This window comes from Myotis nattereri (assembly GCF_964212035.1).
Source record: "Myotis nattereri genome assembly, chromosome: 2".
NCBI lineage: Eukaryota > Metazoa > Chordata > Mammalia > Chiroptera > Vespertilionidae > Myotis > Myotis nattereri.
In genome coordinates, this window is record NC_138076.1 from 135,649,235 (window position 1) to 135,662,488 (window position 13,254).

Below are 13,254 nucleotides of genomic sequence, written 5' to 3' on the forward strand. Positions count from 1 at the left end.
GGGACCTTTCAGTCCGCAGGCCGATGCTCTATCCACTGAGCCAAACCGGTTCTGGCTGATCTGTAGTTTTCTTTTGGGAGTTATCCTTGCAAAGTTTTGGTATCAGGATTATGTTGGCCTCATAAAATGTGTTAGGAAGTATTGCCTCTTTTTCAATTTTTTGGAAGAATTTGAGAAGGATAGATATCATCTCTTCTTTGAATATTTGGTAGAATTCGCTAATGAAGCCATCTGGTAACGGACAAGTAATAACAAGGGTTGGAGAGTTTGTAGAGCAGCTGTTTTCAACCTGTGGGTCGCGACCCCTTTAGCGGTCAAACGACCCTTTCACAGGAGTCGCCTAAGACCATCCTGCATATCAGATATTTACATGACATTTCATAACAGTAGCAACATTACAGTTATGAGGTAGCAACGAAAATAATTTTATGGTTGGGTCACAACCTGAGGAACTGCATTTAAAGGGCCAGAAGGTTGAGAACCACTGTAAAAAAGGAACTCTCATTCACTGCTGGTAGGAATGTAGACTGGTACAAGTCACTGCAGAAAAAGAGTATGGATGTTCCTCAAAAAATAAGAACATAGCAATTCCTCACAGGGGTATCTACCAGAAAAAAAATTGAAAACATTTATTCACAAAGATATATGCATCCCTATGTTCACTGCAGCATTATTCACGGTGGTCAAGACATGGAAATGACCAAAGTGTTCTTTGACAGATGGCTGAATAAAGAAGATGTACATATATAAAAAGGAATACTACTTACCCATAAGAAAACATGAAATACTGCCATTTGCAACAACATGGATTGATCTTGAGAACATCAGAAAACAAAACAAAACTAAGAACCATATGATTTCACTCATATGTACATATATAAAATAGAACAATGGAACAACCAAACAACCCAACAACTGATCGTGCGCTGACCACCAGGGGGCATGCGTGGAATATGGCGGGCGTAGGCTACTGCGGGATGGTGGAGCAGGTGAGTGGGGGAGGGGGTGCCAGCCCAAGGCAGGAAGCCGGTCGCTGTCATCAGGGAGAGCCTCTGGTGGCTACTGAAAATTCTTTGCTCCCACATGCTGCAGTCCCACCCAGCACTCACACCTGCTGCTTGTGCTCAGTGCCAGCCCCAATCACTTGGCACCATCAGCGGGTGAGAGCAGGTGCCAGCCCTGACACCCCTCAGGGCTTCTCCACCACCCCCTGCTCCTGAGGAGCAGCAGCTGCCGCTCACACCCGCTGATGGTGCCGGCCTGGCCCCAATTAATCTGCGTTATCAGTGGGTGTGAGTGGGGCCGGTGCCATCAGTGCATGGGAGCAGTGGCAGTGGGAGCAGGGCTGTTGACAGAGAGGGGACCAGGGGCTGCAGCAGGAGGGGCTGGGCAGGGGTGCAGAGGATGGGCCGAGTTGTGCCCTCAGCAGCCTGACAGCCCACAGTTCCTTTCAAGGTGCACGAATTCATGCACTGGGCCTAGTATGGGATATAAAATTGAAACTCACAGACACAGACAACAGCATGGTAGTAACCAGAGGCAAGGGGGTTTGAAAGTAGTAAACCGTAAAGGAAGACAAATGGATGGTGACAGTGATTTGACACAGGATGGTAGGTACACAATGCAGTACACAGATCATGTGTCATAGAAATGTACACTTGAAGACCATAATTGTGTTAACCAATGTTACCTCAATAAATATAATTTAAAAAATAAAATAAAAAATCTAAAAAGCCAGCACCATCTAGTGGAATCCAAAGGATTCACTAAATATGTAACGAAAGACATTCCCACAAGCAAACTATCCAGAGCTTTATTTTTACTTCACTATTTTTCTAAAGTTCCAGAGACATTTGGTAGCAAGAATCAACTTAGGCACATTTCCCTGAGCCATGATATAGCAATGAAGCTTTGTGAAAATGATGAATTATTTCAGTATCTTTTATACTTATTATATACTAGTGTCACTTTTCCATAAAGTGATATGATGCGAAAATAAGGCAGCAGAGAAAAAACAAGACAAACAAACAAACAAAAAAACCCTCTTAGTAGCTCCATTAATTTACAATATTTTCTAGGAGGTTATTACCTGTAATTTATAAATGAACAAGTTAACTGCTTGCATCAACGAAACATATTTTCCAGATTAAAGATTTCCTAAAATAGCAGATCAGAAGCTTCATCAATGAGAAAATAAAAATAATTATTTCCTCTTGCACATTAAAATCATACTTATTTTCATGTTGTCCAATATTCAATAAATGAAGTATGTCAGTTTACCCCTAATCTCTTTCTCTCTATATAAATATTTATCACTAGGATAATCCTGGTGAAATTCAGGATCTTTATTTATTTTTTTTTTTTAAATATATTTTATTGATTTTTTACAGAGAGGAAGGGAGAGAGATAGAGAGTTAGAAACATCGATGAGAGAGAAACATCGATCAGCTGCCTCCTGCACATCCCCCACCGGGGATGTGCCCGCAACCCAGGTACATGCCCCCGACCGGAATCGAACCCGGGACCCCTCAGCCCGCAGGCCGACGCTCTATCCACTGAGCCAAACCGGTTTCGGCAAATTCAGGATCTTTAATTGTTTTGTTTATTGCTGCATCCTCAGCAATATTCCAGTGCTATGCTCTTGTGCCTGGAAAAGTGCTAGCACATAAGTGCTTAATAATTTTGCTCATTAGTAAATTCATTAATGAATAAACCTTGAAATCATTACATTTTTTTTCAGCATAAAGAATTGTACTACAATGTAACAAAAAGTAAAAATATTAAATATTAAATGCATATTTATTAGAGAGGCAGTAGTACGAGGCAATTAAAAAATTAGATACTAAGGTAGACTGCTGAGTTTCAAATCCTGACTTTGTCATTTATTAACTGTGATCTTAGACAATTTACTGAACCTCTCTGTGCTTCAGTTATCTGACCTGAAAAAAAAAAAAATTTAATAGTATCTAACTCAGAGCAATTCTAGGGAAATCAAACGATTTAATACAGCATAAAATAATGCCAAGTGGTAAAAAATTATCTATTACTTTATTATTTTAAGTTGTATTTGTTTCTGTAAAAATTTATAAAACAATTTTGTCATACAAATTTTTTCAAAATTAATTTAGTTTCAAACGTTTCTACTAGAAAGTCAATAAAATTTGACATAAAAATGCGAGAGACAAAGAAAACTAGATTATAAATTCTACGTCTGGAATTTTTCATTTGCTTTGGCCATTCATTAAAATATATATATATATATATATATATATATATATATATATACTCAAAATAAAAAAGGTTTCCCACAGAGATTTTGTAAACTTTAATAATCGCTGTTAGAGCATCCATTCAATGAATATTTTCCCACATTATTTGCACAAAACAAAACGCTTTACCAAAGAAAGCATGTATATAATAATAATATAACAAACCTTAACACTTAAACTGAAATCCACCCAAATTAACTGAATTATAAAAGATAGCCATGTAACTCAAAGAAAAATCATAAAACATTTTAAATAAAACAGTATAATAAAATAGCTTGTTGGATTAAAATAAATCCATCTTTAAAATCATCAACCTAGTGAACTTAATGAGATTAAAGCAATTATTTTGTACATTAAGTAAAAATATCCTAGTATCAAAACTTGCTACCAATATAGAACCAATAATAAGATATTATAGAAAAATATACATGGTATTCTTTAAATTACTTCAAAATTTATATGACCCTATATATCCTAATGTAATAGTTTCTTTTTTACTAAATTTGGCTAGAGAATAATTTGTGTATATATATATATATCAGAAATAACACTTTAATTTATATTTCAGTTATAATCCTATATAATAAAAGGCTAATATGCTAAGTGCCTGGTCGTCCATTCAACCAGTCAAAGCGTAATGTGCTAATGATATGCTAAGGCCACTCAACCACTTGCTATGACGTACACTAACCACCAGTGGGCAGACACTCCGACCACTAGATTAGCTTGCTGCTGGGGTCCGGGCGCTCAGGACTGAGCGAGATGGGCTGGACATGCCTTGGAGACCTCCTGCAGTCCCTCCCCAGCTGGCCAACCTCCCGCGTCCCTCCCTGGTCCCAATCATGCACCAGTGGGGTCCCTCGGCCTGGCCTGTGTCCTCTCGCAATTGGGACCCCTCAGGGGATGTCAGAGAGATGGTCTCGACCCGATACCGCAGGCCAGGCCGAGGGACACCACTGGTGTGTGAATTTGTGCACCGGGCCTCTAGTTAATAATAATAATTAAAACCATCTTTTTCCATAGCTACAGCACACAATATATTTAAACATTAAAGGCAATAATAAAAATATATTAACTTTGTAATTTTAATTTAGAGAATTAAATTTTAAATTACCTTTTAAAAATGTATCTTTATTGTTGAAAGTATTACCGATGTCCCCCTTTTTTCCCCAATGACCCCCTCCCTCTTCCACACCCTTCCCCAGGCATTTAAAAAGAAAATTTCATAGTGTGCTGTTATTTCTATAAACAGTTTAATTAGAGTGGAAAACACTCAGCATGAATAATTTCCAATAATTGTTTTAAATAAATTGATGCAGTAGCTATTCTCATTCACTTAAATGTAAAGAAGGTCAAATGAAAATGTACATTAATGTTTTATCATAAAAAGTATAATTAGCACTAACATTACATATTAACTATTGCAATAACTACAACTTAGAAAGAATTAGAAACAAACTTGAAACTACAGATATAAACTATCTGGTATTGCTTCCAATGTTATTTCACCTACATAAGAAATATAGCATGGATTAGTAACTTATTAATTTATAAACACAAATCTATCTTTGTGCCCCTTCATAAGAGTTTTCAGCATCAATTTATCATTGAAAGACAAAATCTATGCTTTTCACTTAGCTTAACCAGAATCTCTGTAAGCAGTTTCTGAAGATGAAAAACAGACTCCAACTGGTTTTCAGAAAACCTACTTTCTCAGGTATACTCTTCTCACACTCAATAAATAGTGTTTTCATTGTAGCCAACAGACAGCAAAGACGTCTTTTACCTTGTTTGCTCTATACTACATAGAGATACCTCAGGTACATCAATTAATACGATGGCAGCTTTCACATAAATCTTGCAGATACCCTATCCCAGGAAATCCACTGCCTACAAAAAATCCCATACAGCACTGCTGGCAATGAAAGTGAAGTGAATGAGAGTTCAAGCATTTCTTCTTACAAACAGCCTTTCAATTTTTTTTAAGCATGCTGTACTGTGTGCCAATACAGTAACATACATCTCAATGCAATTGCCTTCATTCCAACAAAAACAACAAAATATTCCTATATGTATATTACATTGAAATTTTAAAATAAAAATTCTGTATCAAAAGTATCAGTATTTCCATATGGAGAAGTCATGAGTAGTCCTAAAGTAGGCAATACAGATATGCAGGAAAATAAATGAAAGTATATTACACATTATACTATTTTCAAAGGTGTTTTTTGAAACATTTGCAAAACAAAAGCTTGCATTGTGCTAACAACTATATTTTCCTCATATTTAAAATAAATGGGAAATGATTGTGACTGCTTAGATCCAACTATCTCCATACCTCCTCCAGATTTTCATAAAGAGCAAAAAGAAATAAAAAATACCTACAAATTACCCTTCCCATTTAAATGGGAAATAAATACATTACAAGCTGATTTTTTCTAAATGGGGCAATAAGTAAATATCCAGAAACAACACATTCTAGACTGAATCCACAGAGGGCATCCTAGGGAAACAGAATGGACAAGTAAGAAATTAAGGTGCCCTATTGGTGGAAGAACCCATGTATTATCAACAAGGCCTCCCACGAGTAAGAGAGAGCATTACCCTGAGTGCCATGGCAGCACTGAGACCAATTATGTAAGTTAAGTTAATAAATACAAATGACCATGGTCTATATATGAGGGGGAAACATTTAAGCTTGGATCAAAATTTAAAACACAAATCTATGCTGCATATAAAGACATACCTAAAACACATTGATTCAGAAAAATTAAAGAAAGTTGTTTTTTTAAATTGCCCAAAAGGTAAATATGAACAAAAAAGAAGCTGTTAGACAAGGTAGAATTTAATCTCAAAAGCAATAAAGAGACAAAAAAGGGCACATAATTTTCTAGGCTAAAATTCACAATGAAGATAACTCAGTTAAGAAGATCTATGAAACAGCATGGAGCAACATTCATTAAGCAGAAACCAAATGACACAAAAAAAGAGATACGCTGATAAGCAACAGACAGATTTAAGCTACCTCAACTCCTATAGCCCAAAATATATCAAGTAGATATAAATACCTAAAACAAGTGGTCAAGGTAGAGCTATATTGAAATAAAAATAAATAACTTCCTTTTCAAGTATACATGAAACATTCCTACAAATTGACCACAATTAGAAAAATCACAGTAAGTTCCAAAAAGCAGAAATAGCATAAAATTATTCTCTGACTATATGCTATTAAAACTAGAAAAAAATAACAGCAAAATGTCCTTTTCATATGCAAATTTAAAATCTTAGCTAAAAGATAAAATTATAGAACTGATGAAAATACCTATATATGAAAAGTTATGCATTAAGTAGTACTCAGAGGAAAATTTATAGATTTAAGCATTTATGTCAATAACAGTGAAAAAGATAAAGAAATTAAATATTTTACTAAAAATAAAAGAACAACATAAACCGGTAGTAGCATGCATTAGTGATAGGAATACAAAATTATACAACCTATATAAAATGCATCTTGCACTGTCTTCCTAAATCACAGATGTCCTTTGCCCCAACAATATATAGTGTGGGAAATTAACAAAGATATATCTGATAAAGTATGAAATGACATTATGGCAATGTAGGAAAATAGGAACCATTCAATATCCATTAGTCAAGGACTGGTGAAATACACTCTGATCTATCTACAAATTGAATACTATAAAGCCATATTGAGGCTTGTTAAGTGAAAAAAGGTAAGAAAGAAAGGCACAGTACCTAAAATATTCTATATTTGAGAAAGGATTCGCATATATATTTTTACATATCTGAAAATGCATATTTATATATACATAGATGTATATACATATACTTTTGAAACACATATATTACTATATACATACATATATACATATATAAAAAATCATCTATAATAATAAAAACATAATATGCAAATCGATCAAACGACCAAACAGCAGAAGGACCATCTAGATAACCTTTTGGACGACCATGCTATGACACACACTGGTGCCAGGCCAGCCAAAGTGGGTGAGACGCGATTGGTCGGGAGGCTCGCCAACGCCCCATGATCGCCCCGCAGAGGGAGGCCCAGCCCACCCTCTGCAGGGCGATCAATGGGGGGCCTCCACGATCGATTGCCCCAAAGACGGAGGCCCATGCCACCAGACGGTGAGGTGATCGATGGGGGGGGGGGGGGGGGGAGGGAGTGATTGCCCCAAAGAGGGAGGAGGCCCAGGCTACCTGGCTGGCAGTGCTACAGTGGGTGGGCGGGGCCTCCCTCTGCACGGTGATCGATCTGGGGGCCCCGCGATTGATCACCCCACAAAGGGAGGCCCAGGCCAGCCCAGCAATCGCACCCCATGCCTATTCCCTGCAAAAGGAGGCAACTGGTGGCAGGGAGTTGGGGGACAGCACCACACAGATGGCAAGCAGTGGCAGCGGCAGGGGCAGGGCCAGCTGCCAGCAGCAGGGGGAAGGAAAGCCCCAATAGGCCCTGATCGCTGGCCAGGCCTAGGGACCCTACCTAAGGGGTCCCAGATTGAGAGAGGACACAGGTCAGGCTGTGGGACACTCCCCCCACCCATGCACAAATTTCACACACCGGGCCTCTAGTCTATATATAAAAATAGATGAGAGAACAGTGAAAAAGACAGGCATGTAAGCAAAATCTCTTTGAGTATGCCTTTTTAAAATGCAGTTTCAGCCCAGCCAGTGTTGCTCAGTGGCTGAGCATTGACCCATGCACCAAGAAGCCGCAGGTTGGATTCCCAGTCAGGGCACATGCCCAGTTTGTGGGTTGCCACTCAATCCCCAATAGGGGGTGTGCAGGAGGCAGCCAATCAATGATGCTCTCTCATCAATGATGTTTCTACCTCTCTCTCCCTCTCCCTTCCTCTCTAAAGTCAATAAAATAATATATTTTAAAAAATTCAGTTTTTCTTTTAAACCTACTGTATAACATATCAAAAATAATACTGAATAAAATGGGGAAAAAACTAATTATATTTTAAATTCATAACATAATCACTAAGATAAAAAACTTCAGGTTTCACTTTGGGGAACAAAACCCAAGGGCAAAAAGAAATGCAAAGAAATTTTAAAATTAATTTAGCAATTTTATAGTTATTGATATTGGGATTATTTTTAAAGCTATTTTATGAATATTGTAAGAGATAGTAAATAATTATGTTAATGTTATCAAACAAGGGTTACAGTGGAAGAGAAAGGAAATACTATCAAGTTTAAAAAGTAAATTTGAATTGGATTATCAATATTTAAATCAATTACATAGTATAATTTAAGCATCAAAATGTATAATAAGGCAATTAACTGAAATATTCTGTATTATAAAAAGTTTATGAGTTCATAAGAATACTAAGAAAGGGAAAAATGGAGAGGGAAAGGAAGAGGGAGAGAGAAAGACAGCCAAAGAAAGTGAGGGGAAGGAGAGAAAACAGGTATAAAATAAAGCAAAATAAATAAAACAAAAAATTCATGTAGCACCACTAAAGGCAACAAAGGCCACTAGCACTTTAATGTAAAAATTTGTCTATACAAAGATAGGCATTTATCCTTTTATTTTCTCTACAAACTATTTCAAGATAACCAAATAGTTCTTATTCAATAAGGATCCCAGTTTTAAAAAAAAATATGGAAGGAAAGATCAAATTAGAAAACTTACTTTTTGCATCCCCCATTGCCTTAATTGATTCAGGCCACAGTAATCAATGGCTAGAAGCAATATGAAAAAGTTGGGGAAGAACTTTATTACTAGCTACTCAATGTCAATTATAGTAACATGCAAAGCAAACACTATGACTCCGAATAAAAGTCACAGAGCACCACCCATGAAAACGTCCTGCTAAAATGACTCAATGTAAACCTAATCAAGACTATTGCACTAACTTCAATGGCCATTAAATGCAGAGCTTCGTGAAACAATTCCAATGACACTAAAAGGAAGTAAATAAACAAATCCAAAATTTGGACATTATACAGGATAATTAGTATAGGTTCTGCAATAAATCAGTGGTGGGGGTGGGGGAAGGAAAAGTGGGAGGATTGCTATAGATGGGAAAGACTTCGAAGACCTATATAATATAATATGTGGTCATTTCTTGTATTATGATTCAACTCAACTCAGAAAATTTTGAAAAATAAGAAAAACTGGAGTACATATTATCAGTTTATACAAGGTATCAACATCTACACTAATAAAAGACAAAGATGCTAATTGACCATACCTTCTCTATGCCCTAAGCCATGACCACCAGCCAATCAGAGCAACTATATGCAATTAACCCAACCAAGATGGAGGCCAGCAGCCACGTAACTGGAGCAAGCAGGAGGCTTGGTTGCCCGGGTGATGGAGGAAGCCAAGCTTCCCGCCAACCCTGAGCCAGCTGTGGCTTCCACTCATGGCAACGAAGTTTCAATTATAGAAGACAAATAAATCCCAGATACCTGCTTCCAGCCAGCCTCCACTGGGAGCTTGGGAGGCTGGGGGTTGTGTCCAGCCTGCAAACAGCCATCAGCCCCTCACCCAGGCTGGCCAGTCACCCCAGGGGGACACCCCTACACTGAAGGGGCTGTGGCCAGCCTGCAAACAGCCATCAGCCCCTCACCCAGGCTGGCCACACCCTTATGGGGTGAGGGTCCCCACTGGGGGGCTTAGCTAGCCTGAAAATGGCCCTCAGCCCCTTACCCAGACTGGCCAGGCACCTCAGCAGGACCCCACACTCTGACGGGGCTGTGGCCAGCCTGCAAATGGCCCTCAGCCCCTCACCCAGACTGGCCAGGCACCCCAGCAGGACTCCCCCCACCCTGAAGGGGGTGTGGCCAGTCTGAAAATGGCCCTCAGCCCCTCACCCAGGCTGGCCAGGCACTCCAGTGGGGACTCCCACACTGAAGGGGCTGTGGCCAGCCTGCAAACAGCCATCACCCATCACCTGGCCACCCCAGGGGGGACCCCCACCCTGAAGGGGCTGTGGCCAGTCTACAAACAGCCATCAGCCCCTCACCCAGGCTAGCTAGGCACTCCTATATAATAAAAGGGTAATATGCAAATTGACCCTAGCTGCAGAACGACTGGGAATGACTGGTCACTATGACACACACTGACCACCATGGGGGAAGACACTCAATGAAGAAGCTGCCCCCTGGTGGTCAGTGCGCTCCCACAGGGGGAGCTCTGCTCAGCCACAAGCCAGGCTGATGGCTGCCAGCACAGCGGTGGTGGTGGGAGCCTCTCCCGCCTCCTCAGCAGCACTAAGGATGTCTGACTGCAGCTTAGGCCTGCTCCCCGCTGGCAAGTGGACATCCCCCGAGGGCTCCTGGGCTGCCAGAGGGATGTCTAACTGCCAGCTATGGCCCAATCCCCCGGGGAGCGGGCCTAAGCCAGCAGGTGGTCATCCCCCGAGGGGTCCCAGACTGCAAGAGGGCACAGGCCGGGCTGAGGGACCCCCCGCCCCCCGCCGAGTTTACAAATTTTTGTGCACTGGGCCTCTAGTTAATGATAATTGGTATCACAATGCATGTGGTTAAGTAAGAATGGGCCATATTATTAAAAACCATCTACTGAAGTGTGGAAGGTGAAAATTATATATTTTGGGGGTTTGTTTTTAAAAAGAAAAAGTAAGAACAAACCAAAAGTAGTGATGAAGCAAATGTTGAACAGGTTATGTGGAATTTTCATATATTTATTTCGTAAATGTTTGAAATTTTCAAACTTATAAAAATGAAAGAAAAAAAACAAAACATAAGCAAACAGATAAAACTAATATTGAGGAGGCCTAAGTAGAACCAGGGCTAAGCATAGAAAGTTGACTTGCCTTTACTCCCCATCTACTCCCATACAGACCCTGATATTTTAGTCTATGTCACTTTCTTAATAATTCTGGGAGATAGGAGATGAAAACGATGGAACTCTGGGGAGGCTCCAAAAATTTAAGCCATTAGTATTGTACCAGAATAAAGTTTTTAGTTCCTGATTTTTTGCAATCCTTGATTATTAATTAATCATTATTTAAGCCCCTATCATGTCCCTTGAGCAGTTCATAAGTTAAATAATAAAAACAAAATTTTAAGCCAGGTAGTAAATAATATAAGATTTTTATATTAGAACTAGCGGCCGGGTGAACGGATTTGTTTACCGGTGGGGTCCCTCAGTCTGGCCTGCACCCTCTCACAATCTGGAACCCATCGGGGGACCTGCGAGGATCAGGCTGAAATTGGCAGTCCGACATCCCCTGAGGGATGTAGCATGTGCGCGAGGCAGCAGGCGGCCAGGAAGGAGTCTGAGCCTGGGCCGAGTGCCGCACCGCTCCTGCTCATTCTGGCCCCGCTGCACCTACCGCAGCCGCTGCTTGGTAGCCCTGCAGTGAAGGCAGGAGAGGCTCACACTGCTGCAGCTGCGCTTGCCAGCCATGAGCCCGGCTTCTAGCGCCCGTTGGTCAGCTGAGTGGCACTCCCACTGTGGGAGCACACTGACCACCAGGGAGCAGCTCCTACATTGAGCGTCTGCTCCCTAGTGATCAGTGCACGTCATAGTAACCGGTCGACTGGTCGTTCAGTCACTTAGGCTTTTATATATATAGATTATCACACTGGAAACATATAGAAGTAAGTTGAATTTCAGTTGGTAGACTAGAGAAGTTGAGTAGTAACAAGTGAAGCAACAACAGAACACTCTAAAACTTGACAGCAAAATGTAAGAGATGAGGTGAAGATAGAAGTGAATGGGAAGAGGAAGAACTTGACATAAAACAGGTGATAAATGATGGAGTAAGGTGCCAGAGGAGACTGACCAGTATATTTATAGAATTAGAAGGACAGGCCCTAAACAAAAAAAAGAGACAGTTTTGTTGCTGAATTATACGAATTATAAAGTATGAAGGTGGAAACAGATACAGATATATGTATATAGATATACAAATGGAGTGATGGAGAAGATTAGGAAGATGAATTATTTCTTCTAGGTAGTATTAGTAGCCTTAGCTAAGAATAAAAGATTAATACAAGTGATGTATGTAGGCAAAGGAGTGGAGTGATAAAAGGGTTTACCACAAATAACTCTGGCAGTTCCCACCAGAAAGCATAGGATCCATAAAAAATTATGGCATCAACCTGTGGTTTTATATTCCCCATTAGAGCTCAGATCAATACTGGTTATAAGGAAAGGAACAGGAAGGTGCCTATACTAATAGCAAGAACTACGAACAATTACCCATTTGTCAGTGGTGGGAGCATATTCCTTCTGTAAAATTTAAAAATTATTTTATGTCCTGCCGAAACCGGTTTGGCTCAGTGGATAGAGCGTCGGCCTGCGGACTGAAAGGTCCCAGGTTCGATTCCGGTCAAGGGCATGTACCTGGGTTGCGGGCACATCCCCAGTGGGAAATGTGCAGGAGGCAGCTGATCGATGTTTCTCTCTCATCGATGTTTCTAACTCTCTATCTCTCTCCCTTCCTCTCTGTGAAAGATCAATAAAATATATTTAAAAAAAAAAAAAAAATTATTTTATGTCCTTAGTAAATAAGGATAAAATATTAAATAAGTATGGCATGAATAAAATAAACAAATAATGGATGGTGGCCTATTCTTTAATAGGAATAAATGAAAAAGTATAATGATAAGAAATAAATATCTATATATTAAAATTCCATTTTTCTCACCAATTCGAGTGATTTTATTATGTGAAAGTTCAAGATCTTGGATATTAGTGCAGCCATCCAAACCATGCAAAGAAGTTAGTTTATTTTTATTAAGAAGAACAACACAGAGATTTTCCAAATTTTCACAGTCGATAGTCTCAATATTATTTTCCTAAAACAAAGAACAAATGCAATTAGTTTAATTTCAATGGCTTCTAAAAAAAATTTAAAGCTTGCAAAAAGATGAGATATAATCTCCAAATGAACATCTAATTATCTAACTTAGAATAACCATGCAAAATGTATTACTATCTAGATGAAAATACAGAATCTATCTA

At 39.3% G+C, this 13,254-nt stretch overlaps 1 protein-coding gene across 1 annotated transcript in view; it reads right to left on the bottom strand.

Moving 5' to 3' along the window:
• Positions 1-13,254, bottom strand: part of LRRIQ1 (leucine rich repeats and IQ motif containing 1) — a 264,793-nt gene that overhangs the window by 216,164 nt on the left and 35,375 nt on the right. The window contains exon 10 of the mRNA XM_081084809.1: positions 12,938-13,088. Within this exon, the coding sequence (XP_080940935.1) occupies positions 12,938-13,088 (151 nt within the window). The remainder of the gene's footprint in view (positions 1-12,937; positions 13,089-13,254) is intronic.